At 36.3% G+C, this 18,178-nt stretch overlaps 3 protein-coding genes across 5 annotated transcripts; 1 reads left to right on the top strand and 2 right to left on the bottom strand.

The window, feature by feature from the left end:
- The first annotated feature begins 531 nt into the window (after positions 1-531).
- Positions 532-3,040, top strand: LOC116189003. 2 transcript variants are annotated; one of them, XR_004152290.1, is made up of 4 exons: positions 532-1,128; positions 1,232-1,396; positions 2,425-2,541; positions 2,703-3,040. XR_004152290.1 is itself a non-coding variant. In XM_031518485.1 (3 exons), exons 1-3 carry the CDS (start codon positions 1,028-1,030, stop codon positions 2,498-2,500), a joined length of 342 nt encoding a protein of 113 aa, XP_031374345.1. In that variant the 5' UTR covers positions 532-1,027; the 3' UTR covers positions 2,501-2,684. The 2 variants fall into 2 exon arrangements, 1 of the variants encoding a protein (XP_031374345.1); XM_031518485.1 differs by lacking the exon at positions 2,703-3,040 and having other exon boundaries at positions 2,425-2,684.
- A 937-nt stretch (positions 3,041-3,977) lies between these two features.
- LOC116189575 (F-box protein At5g07610-like) lies at positions 3,978-5,575 on the bottom strand. Its single transcript, XM_031519290.1, has one exon. The coding sequence runs from the start codon at positions 5,498-5,500 to the stop codon at positions 4,295-4,297; it is 1,206 nt and encodes a 401-aa protein (XP_031375150.1). The 5' UTR covers positions 5,501-5,575; the 3' UTR covers positions 3,978-4,294.
- Positions 5,576-14,909: 9,334 nt separating this feature from the next.
- Positions 14,910-17,158, bottom strand: LOC116189528 (60S ribosomal protein L10a-like). 2 transcript variants are annotated; one of them, XM_031519222.1, is made up of 6 exons: positions 17,037-17,158; positions 16,794-16,827; positions 16,041-16,260; positions 15,721-15,886; positions 15,346-15,551; positions 14,910-15,202 (listed from the first exon to the last, which is right to left on the bottom strand). In XM_031519222.1, the coding sequence occupies exons 2-6, from the start codon at positions 16,796-16,798 to the stop codon at positions 15,149-15,151; spliced, it is 651 nt and encodes a 216-aa protein (XP_031375082.1). In that variant the 5' UTR covers positions 16,799-16,827; positions 17,037-17,158; the 3' UTR covers positions 14,910-15,148. The 2 variants fall into 2 exon arrangements, with proteins under 2 accessions (XP_031375082.1, XP_031375083.1); XM_031519223.1 differs by lacking the exon at positions 17,037-17,158 and adding an exon at positions 16,933-17,029.
- Positions 17,159-18,178: the final 1,020 nt, after the last annotated feature.

Raw genomic sequence — 18,178 nt, 5'->3', positions numbered from 1 at the left:
GATGCCCTTCATCTTACTCTAGAAACCCAAATTTCATTTGCTTACTGTTCTCATTTACAGATCTCGGATGCAAGAAAAGTAAAAAAAGAACCAAATCTCATCCAAACGAAATGATTTCATGAGAAAATAGAAACAATATAACCTAAATTAATAAAAAGATGTATAAATTTTTAAAAGATTAAATTAATTTTGACTTTTGTTTGTTTCAGTGCCAATTATTTGTTTTTAGAAATACATTTGTGCAATGACTTTGTATTTCTTTTTCTTTTAATAATAGATATACACAGTTGTGCTTATTTTTCACACTTTTCAACTTATTTTTTTCATTTAGTTAGATAATATTTTAAGTTATTATAATCTCAATTTACATAGTATTCAAGAATTTAAATTAGATATATTACATACAAAAATCAATATTATATATCATACTCTTTAAGAAAACAACCAAAGTACATGAGAGAAAAATGGCATCCAATTTATTGTGTTCTCATGATAACCTCTCTGAATAGTCCTCTCTCTTAGAAGAATTGGCCAAGGAGCTAGAACATCGTTCCATAAGAAGTACAAATCTTATCATATTTACTCTCTCTCTCTCTCTCTCTATATATATATATATAACAGATGACACATTTCCACTTCAAATGAAAGTAACTATACCTGTTCGGTTTCGGAATCCGACCTCTTATTTTGGCTTGAAGGTAACATCTAAGAAACAACTAACAAATTAGTTGTACTGCTGAAGTACACTTTCCCAGTTTCGAGGTCCCCGAAATAGCATCCTGAATTGGTTCCCGGTGCTGCTGGAAACCGAAACGGCAACGAGCCCTCCCTGAAAGTGAAGGCTCATGATCTGTCTTTCACAGCTTAATCCTTTCGTCATTAGCGGACGCAATTGCTAAGCATTATAACTTCGGTAAATAAATGACTCCGTGAATTCAGGGATAAGTGCTGGGGAACCTAGTCACGGACACGTTCACTGATGATAACTCCAGAATCCCTTTTGCTGATCGGTTAACTCTCGTATCAGATGCACTCTATGAGGCGGCAAAAAAGAGCTGCAGCCGCGACTTTGTCAATGTGGACTCCACCAATACTGCCTGTGTCGCAGACATTGATGCTACCGACGAGGTAATATCTGCAGATACAGTCGGTTTTCCGCCTGTGGACATTCTATTATACATTCCTCTTCACAAATATGATGTAACGGTCAGTAACTTATGTGATCTCGCAGCTCACTCAGCAAATCCCCTCGGTGCACGTTCTGGAACCGAATTGCAAGAGCGCGATGGCAATGCCTGGCTCTGGAGATTCTGTTTCTGCTCGGAGATCACTTGGACAGTAGAAGTTCAAAGCATCGATTAGATCCCGTGCCAAAGGTCCGGCGCTCTGGTGTCAGGTACGGTATTAGATCTCCTCTGCATATGTTTGCTATTAATATCAGACACGATCAAAATTTATCGCTTTATAAAAGGTTAAGGACTAAAAGTGACTTTTTTCCCCCTAAGCAACATAATAATCCCAATCTTGATTATATATTTTAATCCAAACTTCCACTGTAAAAAAATTTGAACGGCCATGCTGGGCTGGTTGTTGACAATCTGAAATTCCACGAATCATTCGCTTAAGAACGAGAACAGAAGATGTCGATGATGCGATCTTATAATTTCCTGAAACCGAATTACAATCACATGCTGTGCACTAACTTAGCAAACCGCAAGGATGTTCGAGCTGCGCTTCAAGTGAGAGAGGTACGTGTGTCCTTGTCTTCGATCAGCGATCTATGCAAAACATCCTCGATATGTTTACAGGAACTGTCTTTGAATGCTGTGGCAGGATACAAAGGGAGTGTAGCAGTATTGCAACAGTTCATTAGCTTATACAGAGGATGTCTCGTGTCGTAGCTTACCATACGAATCTTACTAAGACAGACCTAAGATCTCTCATCTATAGGTATTCCATATTCGATACGAGCCTATCCCATTGCAGGCTCTAATTAATTAATGCATATGGAACCTGCAGTTTACCGACCAAAGAGAAGGTACAATTTTGGGAGCGGACTGGATAATGTACCGGAAGAGAGTTCAACCTGGTGGTCTTGGATTAGAGTTAGATGAAAATAAGAGATCCTACAAATACAACTTCTTTCTTCACTAGAAAACTGGCATCAACCAACCAGTTCTCACTAGGACCGTCCGGTTCGACGGCTTCTCCCCTTGCCTTTGGTTTTTCCGAGTCCCGTCCACTGGTCCGGCAAATAAATCCGATCGGAAGGCTTACTCCGGTTTGAAGACTGACTATACAGAAAAGACGTGATTCTCACCCTAACGCGTGACATCAATTGGAACCTTATATACTTCGTGTTTTAAGACCATAAATAACCGAAATCTATTTTTGGTTCTCATCATTTGCTTGCTAATTATGCAGTGGGGAACGACATGTCCATTCCTCACATGGGCACACACCAGAGACGGATAGATTTGGTAAACACGACAGTGGATGAGAAATGGAGACCTTGGGGTCTGTCGATAACCAAACTGCTGGGTGGGCCTTTGTTTTCTTCCTTCTCAACTCCCCCCAACCCAAATAATTTAAATTTTGCTGCAATCAATTTCTATTTTTATGAAAAATAATTATGGAATCACTTCTTTTATTTATATTTATTCCTTTTTTTTTTTAAAATTCCTTGGTGCGGATGCACACAGAGGTACATCCAAGATAAGTTCAGCTTGACATTTGCAACAGTGAAGGCAAGACAAGACCTCCCACTCACCCTTCATCTTTTCTCTCAATGGTGAAATTATGTGTACATTCACATGGGGAGCAGGTCAGTTCGCGGCAGAATACAAGGTGATGGAGTGCTCAGCAATGTTTCGTCGATGGATCCACTACCACGACCTCTAGATATCGGAACCATCTAAAGTTTCAATCGTTAAGGAACACCGATTATTCTGAAAGATAACGAGTGCGCCATGTCCCTCTGCAAAAATGTATGCTTCTCTCCAGCGGAATAAAAAAGGAACGATCTCTACGATTTGCTCGATTGATGCTATCAGTGTAATTGGGCCACAGGCATCAAAAATCAAACTTTTATCGATAAAAACTATCATCGTTGCACTGAAGACTTTCGTCTAATATAGGCGCCAACCAATCCATACACGAGGCTTCCACATATATAATAAATAGGGGTCACATGTATGATTGTTAATCATTAAAGTTACCTATTTTCAAATTATAAAATTCATTAAATCACCGATGGAGACTTGAGAAGCTGACATGATAATATATGTATATATTTATTATTTGGATTCCTACCAGCCCATGAGGACAAAAAAAGAAAGAAGAAAAGATTCCTACCAGTCTGCTCGGTTTATTTAAAAGAACATGGAAGAGTGCATGAAAAGCATTTGACAGCTTCAGTGACGGACATTGTCGGTCAGCAATTTCACATTGGAACAAACTGATGTAGACATATATACGTATATATCTGCAGAATATGATGCTACAGATTCTGCTTCCATGTTGGTCTCTGTTTCAATCGGCAAGACTTGATTAGCTAGACACGGAAAACCAGAGCTATGGATGGCATTTGACTCGTCTCACGAAAGAAGTATCAAAACACTCGATGGGCTCCTGGGAAGGTCCTTCGGAACCATCTTCCCCGAGCAGGTTCTACTAGAAAAGGACAGAATAAAAAACGAAATATCCAGAGCTAATCAGCAAAGACGTAGAAAATGTTCCACTTGCAGCGTCGAAGCTTACCAGGTCCCGCCACAGATCTGCAGGAAACACAGACATGTCCCTTTGATGAATGGACAGAGTTTGTAGTCTACACAAATGCCATTGCGGATAACTTACTGATTCGATAAATCAGCTCTGCTTTCCACTTTGGATGATACCGCGATTCGACAAAGAACCGGACCAGTAGTTAGGAACGAAGTTATGAATGCAATTTATAAGTACAAGAGGGACCATCAACAGGATTATCAAATATGAGCATCATATATTATATTCGAAGCCATAAATGTTCCATAATAACATAGGAACATCGAGATCATCATCCCATACCCGATCTCGGAAATACAGATACCCATCCTCACAAATATAAGGGGATGGATATCGCATCGATTTACAGTGGCAGATTCACAAAAACGACTCACCACCAAACTCGACAACGCACACAACCGATAACATACAAGAAGGTAAAAACCAAGATGCACAACATACATGCTTGAAGCCATTAGTCCCTGCCATAGATATAAACAGAAAGACCAGATTTATATATGTATATATGTCATCAAATGGGTGCCAAGCTCTCGATGAACTCATACGCATCGAGCCATCCATACTGTAAAGATCCGTGACCTTTGTTGTGGTTCGTTGGAATCTCATAGAGCTTCTTAAAGCTCTTATCGGCAACATTATGAGATAAGATCTTACCAGGAACGTGAATCAACATTGAAGAGTCCTTATCGTCTCCTTCCCTCACAAGAAGAAGCATGACAAAGGCGTAATAGTATTTCATCTCCCCCGGATCAACGTAATGCTGAACAATCTCAGGGAATTCTTTTACAATAGAGTCAAGCTCGACCTCGTACTTCATAAACCACTGGGAGTAATCCCTTTCCATCTCGAACACCTTAAATCGGGTCGTCTGGGAGCCATAGATTTCGAAGAAGTGCAGGTTCCCGTTAGACTGTCCAAAGTACCTGAACCTCCTGGTTCCACAATTCCGTGAAATGGGAATTCTTGGCATCGCCCTGAGTTGTTCCTTGTCGACATCAAAGTAAAGGGAGGACCTTGACGGGCTGATCCAATGAACCGCCCGATTCCAGAACACTCCGTTATCGAAGACCATATCGAAAGGGGCCACAAATGGATGCCCAGAGAGCCTCCAAGTCCGATCTTCCGAAGAATATAACTCGATTTGGTAATGGTAAACCGATGTTTCAGTGCTTCTGACGCACACAACCTTGTAATGGGGGGACCTAGAAGGATCAAAAGCTAAACCTGCCCCAAACACAGTAATGGACCGTGATACATTACCCAATTGAGGAATCAGAGTATGCTGGTTCGTTGTTGGGTTGAAGACGTAGTAATTACGAGAATGCCCGATTTCTTTGACGCCGCAGCAGAGGAGGAGCCCATTGCAAGACTGCAAGACCTTGATGCCCGCAGGGTGGGGGACGTAATTGAGGCTCGACCCAGAAGGGGAATCAGTGTCCAGGGGGAGGAATTGATACTGGGAATGGATGGAATTGGGATTGGTGCGGAGGAGGACGCCGGACGGCCGGCGACGGGAGGAGTGGAGGCGGGCGTGACGGTGGCAGAATTGGGGGCTGGAGACGGTGAAGAGCCAGAGCTTGGAGACGCATTTGAACTTTATCAAAGATTTCGGCGGCAGACGGAGGAGGATCTCCTCCAGGAGGTCGGCGTTGCCGGAGATGAACTCCGCCGCCGGCGACGACGGCGATGGGGCTCCTGAATTCTGCTGGTATTTCATTTGGGCTTAGAGAGAGACAGCGACAGTGAGTGAGGAGGAGAGAAAGTAAAGAGCAGTTATTGGCAACGGACCAAGCGAGGAATTTGTGGGATATTATATAATATACGGATATATCATTTTTACGCCCTCAACTTTTACTTTTTGACATATCATGTCCTATACTTTCAAAATGACCCCTCTAGCCCATAAAGGGTGACTATATTCCCCGACAGCACCTTTTGACTTGGGAGAAAATCAAGATGCACCTGTTGGGGCTAAATCAAAGTTCGACCGAAAGCTCGAAACCAAAAGTGTGTATAATCAGTAAAGAAACTTTGGCTTTGTAGAATAGGTTGATGCCGAGCAGGGCGAGTACCCTATAGATTTCAGTAACTGGCTTAAGCGATGCATCGACCTTCTTTATCCCATTTGGCCACCGCATGTGAGCGGATCGGCCTTGAGAATGGCCAATGTCTAAGACTAAGGGTAGAGCAGGCTTCATTGGGGCGAGTTCCTGCTGTAGCTTTCATCGAGGCAGAGTTCTAGATTGCAAGATTGTGTGTGACATTTCTACGGTTCATATGGTTTTTGGAACGCTTGATAGACATTCGGGGGTGTCGGCCGCACCATACATTGTAGATCTGCCTTGGCATGTTAGATTATTGATCGTTCTCTCTCGCTTTCTTTTTCCTAAGGCGATCTAACCTGTATTAACCCGAGGGCAATGCAAATTTTCCCATCTTCAAAGAGAACCACTAATGCGGAAGTTTTAGTAGAGCCGGGGAAGATCTAGAAATAGTAATTAAGAAAACCTTAATTTGAAATATAAGTTTCTAATAACTTAAGTAAAGAGCAAAGATCTAAGACTGTCTATTAACAATTCCATTCAATTTATGAAAAAAAGGTAATTAGATCATCCGATGAACCTGACATTTGGCCGGTTACACAATAACCAATCCTAAAAATTGACCAGAATTTATGAAGGAATGCAGGCTTGGCCGGATAGGGTTCAATGCCATTCAATCCTTCAAAATTTTAAAAAAAAAATTAGAAAAAAAGAATGAAAAATGGGAACCTAGGGTAGGAGAAATCTTCATGGCGTGCATGCTATCCTTGTGCGGTCCATGGAGGGAATGGTTGGCCAACCCTAAATTTGTTTTGCTTGTCAATTGATTGGTGGAGGAATAAATGACCAAATATTCATGAGTATTACTCAGTCACTTGGTTGAATAACATCCAATAAAAATACATGTAAGTGATAAATTAAAATTAAAGTATTCATACAAATACTCATTTATACAGTTATAGAGTTATAAATATTTTGATTGATTGTTACTCATTCAGAGTGGATGAATAACATTAACCGAATATATCCTTGATATAAAGAGGAGAGAAACCTACATTGCAAGAGTAGTGAATATTTTTTTTAAATAATTCTACAATTTTATTAGGATTATTTTTTCATCTTTTCTATTGGTTGAACTTAATTGACGCCCAAGTATTTATTTAAAAAATGAAACTTCAATGATTTGAAAATTTTGTTTTTCATTTGGTGCTCGACAATATTTTGTTTATTTATTCATTTTTTTCCTTACCATGAAAAAGTCCGAGAATTAATGAGGCTACGATCGACTAACCCTAGGCCAGGGCCAGCTCACCCATCAACTGGCATCTAGGGGCGATGCTCACCTTGTTTCATATGACAGCTAGCCACACGATATTATGGCCATCGATTCACTGAGGAGTTTCAGGTTGACGTATGGAAAAAATGTCTGTAGTGACTTCGATATTGAACGTTCCCAAAATGAGTACTATTCGATTGGGTAACTTTTATTAATTGAGTAAATTTTTTTTAAAAAAATTCTCTTTAGCATTTATCTAAAACTAGGCATTATGTCAAGGCTTCGTTGTGGGTTCAAAAATCGCCTCAAATGATATATTAGATATACGTACTATCAAGAAATTATCATCTCTTATACCCTCTTATTTATTAAAGACGATAAGGATGATAAGATCTTAATATAATGCGTTTGAAGTATTCATGGGTTCGTGAAGAATAAACTTCCAAGATTAGGAAAAGGTTTCCCATTGACAACCTAAATTTTGGAAAAAACAAAAAGGGTGCATATATATTAATTTATATTTCTAGTTTTTCAATACGAAAGTTTTCTAATTTTTCTAAACAAAAGTTGAGTGAAAAATATTTTTTTTGGAAGTAATTCATCTAATCATAACGATTAGATCGTTTATCCTGATAGGTCGACCAAATAATCTACCACCTTGTTTGGATCGGATTTAAAATAGTAAAAATACGGGTAAAAAATGTGAAAATAAAAAATGGGAATCATAGAAAAATGAAGCAATCGTGAGGCACTAATCGGACCATAACGATGAGACCGTCTGTCCCGATAGATCGATCGAATTACACTATCACTTTATTGGGTTGAATTTAAAAATATTAATAAATTTAAAATTTGAAATTAAAAAAAAATCGCGAGTGAACTAGCTAGCTGATCCCAAAAAGGGATCCAAAATCATGTTTTTTATAATATAACTAGACGATTGGGCCGGGGCATATAAGTTATCATCATCAATCATTTTATTCTTTCAATATTATTTAAATATGCAAATATGAAACATAATCTTCTCAGAAACATAATATAAGAAATGCTAAGAGTGAAGTAGATGAACTTATAATATGTTTAGAACTTTTCCTTGACTCAAGCTTTGGCTTGAGCTTGATCGAGCCTAAAAGTCTAAGCTTGAACTCGGCTCGTCATACAAATCAAAGGTTTGAGCTTGGCTTATGTGCAGCTCGGCCAATGGGCCAAGTTCAGTAGAAAAGTCGGGCTCGGTTCGGGTTTAGGCTTGAGTTCGGACTCATTTAGGCTCGGAAAGAAGAAGAAGAAGAAGAAGAAGAAGAAGTAGAAGACTAAACTAAATTATAAAATAACAATATCATGAAAAGTATAATTAAAAAATACCAATTACAACTTTATAGTACTTAAATTCGAATCACATGGAGTTTAATTGAAATTCTACATTTGATGATGATGATGATAAAAGGTTGTTTAGGTTCGCGAGCATCGCGAACCGAATACTATTAAACTCCACTTGGCTCATTTAATTGACAAGCTCGAGTCCGAGCCGAACTCGAGCTTTCATCGAGCCGAGCCTGAACATTTTGCAAATAATCTGGTCTCATTTAAACCCCTACCTATATGTCCCTGTCGGACGCCCAACGTCGCTGTAAAAGAAAGTAAGTATCTTTATTTAGTCCTCAATCTTTCTTCATATTTTCAGTTTCACCCTCAATCTTTTTTTCCAAAGAAACAAGGTTCATGGTGCTCCCCATCTCTCTTGTCGATCCCCTGAATCTCCCAGACCAACCATGTCTTGATGTTGATTAAGTTCGTTGTGCATGCAAATATAATAGAAGAACATCGTTGTTCAAGTCGCGAAGTATGGCAAATGGTATTTACACTCGTTATTATAATTAGTTTATGGATATGGTTCAGAAACAAATCATTTTGGCCCGACACTACCAATTTCATTCCAAACTCAGAGCAGTATAGCGAAGGATCAATCTTATCTGTTGGAAAGAGAAAATTTTGCTCATATATAATGAAGGTGAAATGCAATAATAGTCTATGATTAATTATCATCCATAAATGAACTGCCTCCAATGAAACTGGCATTATAATTTAGATGAGCGTACAAAACCCCACGGAAAAACTATGTAGAATTTAATAGATTTATAAAAGATTGAGTATTACAATTTATCAGCTCGACCTTTTAGATTTGAGATGGGCTCAATCGCTTATAGGGCAAGTGGATATTTTACATGGTATCAGAACAGGTAATGCTTTCGCGCACAATCTATCAGGTTGAATTTTTTCGTTGAAGATGAGTCTAATCGCTTATAGATCCTGTAGGTATTTTACAATTTTTTTTTAAAAAAAAAGGGTAACCCCCAAAGAAGCAAAAGGATGACAAGAGTAATAACATGGAATTAGTTAATTAGATAAATCGTGGGACATGTGAGCAAGCATTTACCTTTTTTAAAAAAAAGCAATTATTTTAATGGTATTTTACAATTTTAAAAAAGGGTAAGCCCCCAAAGAAGCAACAGTATGACAAGACTGATCACCTGATGGAATTAGTTAATTAGATAAATCGTGGGATATGTGAGCAGGCATTTACCCATTTTTTTTTAAATGCAATTTTTTAAATTCAGTCGAACTTCCTTGCAATCAGGTGGATCAAGAATCAAGATGAGGAACATTACCTTGTATTTCCAGAAAAAAGAATATTTATATATATAATTCACACAGACAAACACATGCATATAAAATGCATATAACAGATGTGATTGGATTATATAATATATGTAGAGACGGATTTAGAAATTTTATTCAAGGGAAGAAGTTAAAGAAACTTTATACCGTAAAGTTAAGGAGAACACAATATGATAATTTCACTGAAAAATGATGAATTCGATAAAATCTAATAAGGTTTTATATTTTTTTTTTCCGAGTCGAAAGGAGCCTCGTTAAATCCATCCGTGAATTTATAAGGGCCACCAAGGAAGAGAAAAATAATAGATATTTCCAATGGGATATTTATTGCAAATATAAAAGTCAAATGAGATTTGTCCATTTGAGATGTCAGGGGAAGGCTGGCATTATTGGAGCAATAATTGAACAATGGAAGATACTTTGCGATGTGGCAAACATTAATTATAATGATCCCATGCATTATGTGTTGATCAGGTAGAGAAAAATGTCTTCTATCTTATATAGAGATGGATGTTCTTTTCTGTTGAAATTGATGAACATACCCTATGGAACAGAAAAAGCTCTTCCAACATATTAACACTTTCCAATAGAACGTCGTCACAGAAATTAATCTGATGATTACAGAAGATCGGAATTGATCAACTAAAAGGATCGATAGAACTTGAGCGATAATAATTTAAGAAATGAAGAATTCTCAGTCAGTTTTTAATTCTCCTCTTTAATTCTCTTCTTTGTGATCTCTGATTCTTGATTCTCCCTATCTGGCTATCTCTTCTCTTTCCCTCCATGTTCCTTTCACAACAAGCAACTCTCCTTCCCGTTGACTTTGCGAAAGGAAAACGATGAAAAGAAGAGCAAATATTTTGGTGTGTTTGTATTTAAAATTTTTTTTAACTCAATTCAATTTTATTTATTTTTAAAATATAATTATTACTTTTTTTAAAAAAAAATTTAACCATTCAATTTAATTTTTAATACTAAATTTCCACAATTCAACACAATTATTACTTTATTTCAACTATTCATTACTTTTTTTCACAATTTAACAATACAATCATTACTTATCTTAACTATTCATTACTTTTTCATATTTTTTCTTATAATTTAACAACACAATCATTACAAATCAATTAAAACCAAAACTCAACTCAACTCAACTTTAATACTAAACACATTCTTAATCTCCTAGAAAAGTGCATCTAATAATCAGCATAATACTCGCATACATTAATAAACTCTTGAATCTTGATAAAATTACATTTCATGTTGTACGTTATGAATAACTAGGATGATCTGAGGACAATTATGGGAATTTAGTGAACTAAATTCTTTTTTTTTTTACCAGAAGTAAATACGTAATTGAATGCTCCGTTTTTAACAATTAGAGAAATAATTGTTAGGGATTTCTGAAGAGATTGGGTGTGGTTGGCCATTCTGAAAGTTACAGGGAAGATTCCAAGGCAGACAAGGAAAAAAATAGGCTACCTTCCATAGCTAAGTTTGTTTATGGAGTATAATTTATTTCGCTTTAACTTCATTTTATTTTTATTTTTTAAATTCAACAATACAATCATATATTTTTATTGTTTTATTTAATATAATAATAAATTTTCTCACGTACTTTTTCTTAATTACTATAACAATTGATTTTTTAATACTAAATTTTCTGAATTATTTATTACTTTCCCTACAATTCAACAAAACAATCATTAATTTTTATCTTTTTTTTAATTTAATAATAAATTATTCCATATTTTTTTAATCATTATTATTATCCCACTTAAATATATATATATATATATAAATATTTGGAGCGAAGTAAAGTTAAACATTATGTCATTACCAAATGCGACCTTATTTATCTTCTTGGTTACTTTTTTTAAAAAATTATTACCCTCTTTACCAAATTTTATTATATAAAGATGTGATTTGCCGTCCCTATTTGGACCATGGGAAGAGTGGGAAAATTTCCCCACTCTCAGGGATTCCCCTTTAGTAATTATTTTTAATTTCCATCTTTTAAAAAATAATTTCTTCCTTTTGTTGCCTGTTTTTAAACCAACAGGGACAATGCAGCGATAATCCAATTCTCCTTCGCTCAAGCGGCCTGATCTTTATGACCCAAACAATTATCCCCAGAAATTTTACCATTTTCTCCAAATTTAGATTCATATTATAAATTGATCTTGTATAGAAGCAATTCTTTAAAATTAAAATTTTCAATATTCAGATGCCAAGTCTCAACCTTATTTATTAGTTATGATATATTTTTCATAATCTATAGACCGATAGTCATGTAACTATTGTTCTCAAATTCAAATGCAAATTGTAATAGATGACTTTATTGATGAGTCTAAATTTAATTTAAATAATCCTAAAATTCCTTATAATTTATTAAAATAATAGAGAAAATAGTCAAATCGAAGATTGAGTCGTTTCTTTTCGAGTTTTAATAATTTCTCTTTTTATCTTTTCCTTAATTGCTAATAAGCTGATGCTTAAGGTTCCTCTCGATGCATAGTCATTGGTCGAGATTGTCCCAAAACGAAATATTGGAACATGTCTTAACAAATCGATATTTCATATGAGTACAATGTAGAAAGACCATTAAATTAGAAATTGCAATTAATTATATACATTACACAAATAAAAAAAATTTAATCTGTATCACTCAATTTTCTTCTTTCCATTTCTTATTTTAACATCCCAAATATAATTAAATAAGAGAGAAAATTTTTGCATATTTCTAATATGTGAGTTTGTCTACTGTTATATATGCAAAATCCTTTCCTTCTACTTATAAGAACCTTCCTCTTAAGAATATATTCCATCATTTCATAATTATTATATATAACTAATATTTTTTTCGATGTGAACCCTAATATCCAGAATTTCAATTGGGCTCAACTAATCCAATTCTAGCTGAGTCAATCCACTAAGACATAAAGCTATTATAACATGGATTTTCTCAATTCACAAGACTCGATCTCCAAGACCTTGATTAAGGGAAACAAGTATTAAACCACTTGAACCAACCCACTAAGTTATATATACTAATATTTTTATTTATTGTTCATTGTTAATCATAACTTTAAATTTGATATAAAACTAATATGTGGAATATTTTCAAGTCCATAAAAAGTATTTAGAAATGCATATTAATTTGAAAAATAGAAAATATAAGATATTTAATTTATAACGACTAATTTTTATTTAAAGATGATATAAAATAGTTATGCAATTTACATTAATTTTATACATATCTAACAACTAAAATTTTCTATCTCCACGGCATCGCACAAGCTATTCCCTAGAATAATTAATTACGAAAGTTGTTAAAAATTTAAGTATGTTCTTTTGAAATTATTTTTTAATAACAAATGTATGTTTTCCATTATGGTTTTTGTTTTCTTCATTAAGTTTTCATTTTTCCGTCCATATTTCTATAATTTTTTAATTATTTTTAGAAAACTTATAAAATGAGATAAAAAAACTATAATTAAAAAAAAACATAAACAATAACGGTGGGAAAGGATAAGAGAAGGGCAGTATGAGCATGAGTTGGCATTCACCATGATCTTGCTTGGGCGTGATAGCCAAGGTCGGTACAACTTCGCTAGAGTTTCATCCTCTATCTTGTCAATTTTAATCGAATACGCTGAGGTGACACTGATGGTCCCACGTGGCTCATGGAGATTGATCGAGTGTAACTCGGGCTTTTGACAAAAATATTTTGAAATTTAACAAAAACAAAATGCAAAAAAAGAAACCCTGCCCGAAACCTTAAGGAAGAAGAGGAGGAAAGGCGCCTAGTGGTGGGGCCTTGACCAGGGGGTGGTGGCCCTCGGCGATACCCCCAATCTCAGTCTCCTTCCCCGCATTCCTCCTTCATGATTTTTATTTTTTTTCTTTTCATTTAAGTTTTTAAATTTTTTAGAACAATTTTTAACAAAAAATTTTGAAGAGCCCATTCGGTCAATCTTCATGTGCAACATGGCAACGTTAAGTGCCACCTCAGCATATTCGGATAAAATCAACGGAAAACATAACGGCATGCGAAATATATTACTAAATTTTGATTGTCGGTACATCTCCTTGTAAACGAAAAAAAGATCATGCTAAAAATTAAAAAAGAAGAAGAAGAAGAAGAAGAAGAAGAAAGTATAGAGTTCGTTTCTTTCGATAATTTAATGCAAATTTTTATTATCTATTTAATACTTAATAATCTTGAATTTTTGTTTAAGAGCAAAAATCAATATCTAATCATATAAATATTAATATTAAATTATTATAAAGCAGAGTTATAGTGGGACCGCAAGATAGCCTCAGAACCCTCGTATCAGCAGCGGTGAAGAATGGCCCTCTCCTCCAATCAGCAACCCCTAATCACTCCCTCTTCTTTTTCTTTTGTTCTTTTTAAATTTTTTTAATGTTATATTTTTCATTTTCCATGTCCATGTGTTCAGGGAGGTCCATCTTGAAGGCCAACTCAGTTCACCATTAGTCTTTTTAATGAAATTTAAACGGTGTACTAAATTTGACTTGCTAATGGTAATTTGTGCTTCGCCATGCCAGTTGAAGGTGAAAATGGCATAATTCTATGCTAAGGGTGCTCTTTTCCCTCATAATATATGGATGAACTTGAGGCGGATGTTGTGATAGGTTAGAAATTGAGGATTTGGTTTTGACACGTAATGTAAAAAAAATTTCTTATGTCACGGGTAAAAGCTACGGCTGAAATAGAGCATATTCAGGCAAAAAAAAAAAAGCAGTGTTGATATTGCTTGTTGATTATAACCATGGGATTGTTGGAACGGGACGAAGAACAACAAGAGCCAAATATGCCGTCAGAGCTTAATATGCCATTAAACAAAGACAACATAAATAGGAGCCTGATCGACTGAAGACCCGGCAAAATATAAAATAGAGAATTGATCATAGCTTCCACCATTTGGGTCTTGCAGGAATCAATGATCGATGGATTGTAGCAAGTAATTCGATTATGATGAATAAAAAAAATTGTCCATGTTCAAAGTTTCAACATAATTACACATTTTGTTTCAATAATCATCACCATAACGATGTTACCCCTCCATGAGAGAAGTCAGGCTTTGCTTGCTGCACCGACCAAGTTTTAGCCTTTTAAGTGATCGTAAGCCTTCATTAATCTCGAGTTTGTTCAAAAAATCAGACATGCTGACAATTAGGGTAAAACGTGGCCTTTCCAACAAGAACAGAGATAGATAGTCTTACACTACATAGTCCGGTCGAATCCAAAAGCTCCTGACCAAAATGGCAGAGATATTGAAATTCATGAACTCAACTTTTCAAGTATACTACCTCTAGATGATAAGAATAAACAAAAACAAGCTCAGAAGACGCGGTACGGCTTCCCCATGGTGCTTTTCAAGTGGAGGCACTTGACCTGATACAACAATCAGAGAATTCTTTCAGCAAGTTAACTAGAAGAGCAATTTATTTTGAGCACGAAAGACGGTAGATGATATTCGAGGTCGAAAAAGTAAGATCAACTAAAAGAAGGGTCCGTATGGAATAGGACCAACTTACGTTTTGCCAGTTCTTTTTCAGCAAAGAGACCAAGAAGTTCACGCTCATCTGAACGTTCTGGAAGATCTGCTTCTCTTCCATGCTGACGTTACCGACAGCAACGCCCATGCAGAGCACCTTCTTCAGCTGGAACTTGACCATGGCCTTCGTCTCGTTCACTTTGGCCTCGAGGGATTCCTGGTGAGTAACAAGAGTGGGGAACTTCCCTGCAGTATCAATGTCAGGAATAGGCAGAGATGGCACAGAAATTGCAGAATTTCTATAACAAATTAGCCACAGAGCATGTACAAAAGTTGAGTGGAACACACGCATCCTCTTTCATTTTGGCGTAATTCAACCATCGGCTAGCCACAATGATCAGAGAGAACCACTTGCCTGCCTTATTCAAACCAGGGCCAAGGAGACGAGGGATCTGCTTAATCACAGCTTCTGAAGCCAAAAAGGCATGGTACTTTTTAGCAAGCTTCTTAACCAACTTCTTGTTCTTGTTCAGCTTCTTCAGCCCTTCGACATCCATATAGTCGAGCCCAATCTTCTCAGCCTGAGAGATAATAAGACAATACAACCACGTAGATGAAACCAATGATTGAATCACATCTGATACAACAGGTGCGCTCATTGAGTTGAAATCATAGACTTGTGAAGATCAAAACAAAGGCCATAAATTACAAGCAAGGCCATTCCACACATCGCACCTCTTCAACGTGTTGAGCATCACCGAGCATGCAGACCTTCATCTTAGGGCGAGGGATGTGTGGTAACTTAACAGAACCGCTGAAACGCTTGTCCTTCTGGGGATCGTAGTTCTTCAACCCGATTTGAAGCTCGATGGTTTCAACAAACTTTCTCTTCTTTTCATTGGAGTCATTCTTGATCCCAGAGATAGCTTCTCTAAGCGCATCGCTCTGAAGCTTACTGGATTATAACAACACAAAAGTATTAATTCACGAGTCAGGGAAAGTCGTATTACAAACAATCTAACACCCCGACACCTGCATATAATAAGGATTACGTACTATGGTCCTTAAAATGCCATGCAACATAAAGTCAGTTCGAACTAGCAGCGATTGAGTTGTTTCATTCCTATTGATAGCATGCAGGACCTCGTTCGTAAATCAACTTCAAGACCAAGCTGCTTTGATAGGTTAGCATCTAACCTTCATCCCACCACTGATCACAAACCCGATAACCCACTAGACGTCCATAGCTAATCAGTTAAGCCGCGTCTTAGTAATTACCAAGCAAGCCCTACTACTCACACTTAAAAAGCTGCAATCTCTATCATACTAATCAGCTCGAAATAAAATATGCAAAGCGTAATTGAGTCGACAGCAAACAGATCGCCGAGAAAGAATATCAGATCATATCATACAGCACGAATTCCGATTAGCAAAAGCAAAACAGCAACAGCAGTTCTGTTCTGAACAGGCAGAAGAAGGCTCACGTACCTCATTTTGAACCTCTCAGAGAGCTTCTAAATCCCTGAGATTCAAAAAAAAAAAAATCAGTTTGATTTGCGAGCAATGAAATGAAGACCATCTTCTCGAGCGAGCTCAAAGCTCCAATTCTTCGTATCTCGTTGCTTACAATTCTCGATCTACGAGTAGCTAAACGCGGATCTAAGGTGAAGCAATGCACAATTCATGCAGAGAAGGATGGGATTGATGATGGACTATGGTGACGAATAGTACCTGAGACGATGAGAGGAGTGGACAGCTCCGGTTGTCGGCGGCCGAAAAACCTTTATAACGTGTTGGAAGATAAAAACCTAGCAGAATGCGCGGCCTTCTCGCTTCCTAGCCTCGGCCTCCATGATGAAGGCCCAACTTCAGGCCCAATAATAAAGTTGCCTATGGGGGAGCCCCCTTCGGCGGGACCTCCCCCACCTCCCTTTTTTTTTAGATTTTTAAAAATTTAAATAAATAAAAACTTTAATCAGCCTATCAAGAGGTGTCACGTGGACCGATTTAACGGCATTCACTTTCAGTTATGGTTTCGGACTGAAAATATCTAACATAGTGATGGCGAGGCATTGCCCCCAGTCCACTCGAGGGGGGAATCAACCTCAAGCTTGGCGGCAAGGCCCCTCCACCTTCACAGTCTTCTTTCTCCCACTTCTCTCTATTTTTAACTTTAATTTTAGATTTTTTTTCGTTTAATAGACATTATCAAAATTACATGGAATGAATATTTTGTTAGAATATCCTATATTTTCTTTTTCTTTTTTTTTTGGTTAATCAACCCAGTCAAAGGGGCTAAGTGTTATTTTGATTGAAAAATGGGGTAACTATATGACAAACCTCAATGGAGGTTTGTGTATTTTATCCTAATATTAAATAGAAGAATTACATAAATAAAATAAAATATAAAAATTATTTCAAAATTTAATATAAAATAAAATAAGTTTAAATAAAATATTAAAAATATAATATATTAATATATTAGAAATTAAAAATTATTCAAATATTCAAATGAAAAATAAAAAATAAAAAAAAGGAATTAAAAGGGAGAGAATAGGGTGATCGGAGAAGAGAGTGGGGCCCATGCCAACCACCATCGCTTGGTAGAAGTCACATTCTCAAAACTTGGCATATCAACAGTCACACAGGAGTCACATCAAAATTTGACAACGTTAACTCAGAAATAATAGTTTGTCCAATATTGTATGAAAATTGAAAAGTTATGCATAAAATTGTTAACATTTTAGTTTCCATAATACTTTTTGACCAAATACCGAAGTGTTATTTCTATAAAAGATTTTTGTGTTATTTTCCCTAATGTCAACATAAATTTGTTCAATTCACTTCCATAATATTTAATAAATTTACTCAAT

This window comes from Punica granatum, chromosome 8 (assembly GCF_007655135.1).
Source record: "Punica granatum isolate Tunisia-2019 chromosome 8, ASM765513v2, whole genome shotgun sequence".
NCBI classification, from domain to species: Eukaryota; Viridiplantae; Streptophyta; class Magnoliopsida; order Myrtales; family Lythraceae; genus Punica; species Punica granatum.
Note: the sequence above shows the minus strand (reverse complement) of the source record. Positions and strands in the feature narration are given on the sequence as shown.

What these genes read in the sequence shown, in the direction of transcription:
- LOC116189003 (XM_031518485.1), top strand. Translation starts at nt 1,028, where the DNA reads ATGCACTCTATGAGGCGGCAAAAAAGAGCTGCAGCCGCGACTTTGTCA. An exon ending in ACATTGATGCTACCGACGAG is followed by an intron (nt 1,129 to 1,231) that starts GTAATATCTGCA and finishes GTGATCTCGCAG; the next exon opens with CTCACTCAGCAAATCCCCTC. An exon ending in GTCCGGCGCTCTGGTGTCAG is followed by an intron (nt 1,397 to 2,424) that starts GTACGGTATTAG and finishes CTAATTATGCAG; the next exon opens with TGGGGAACGACATGTCCATT.
- LOC116189575 (XM_031519290.1), bottom strand. Translation starts at nt 5,500, where the DNA reads ATGAAATACCAGCAGAATTCAGGAGCCCCATCGCCGTCGTCGCCGGCG.
- LOC116189528 (XM_031519222.1), bottom strand. An exon ending in ATGCTCAACACGTTGAAGAG is followed by an intron (nt 15,887 to 16,040) that starts GTGCGATGTGTG and finishes ATTATCTCTCAG; the next exon opens with GCTGAGAAGATTGGGCTCGA. An exon ending in CCCTGGTTTGAATAAGGCAG is followed by an intron (nt 15,552 to 15,720) that starts GCAAGTGGTTCT and finishes TTGATACTGCAG; the next exon opens with GGAAGTTCCCCACTCTTGTT.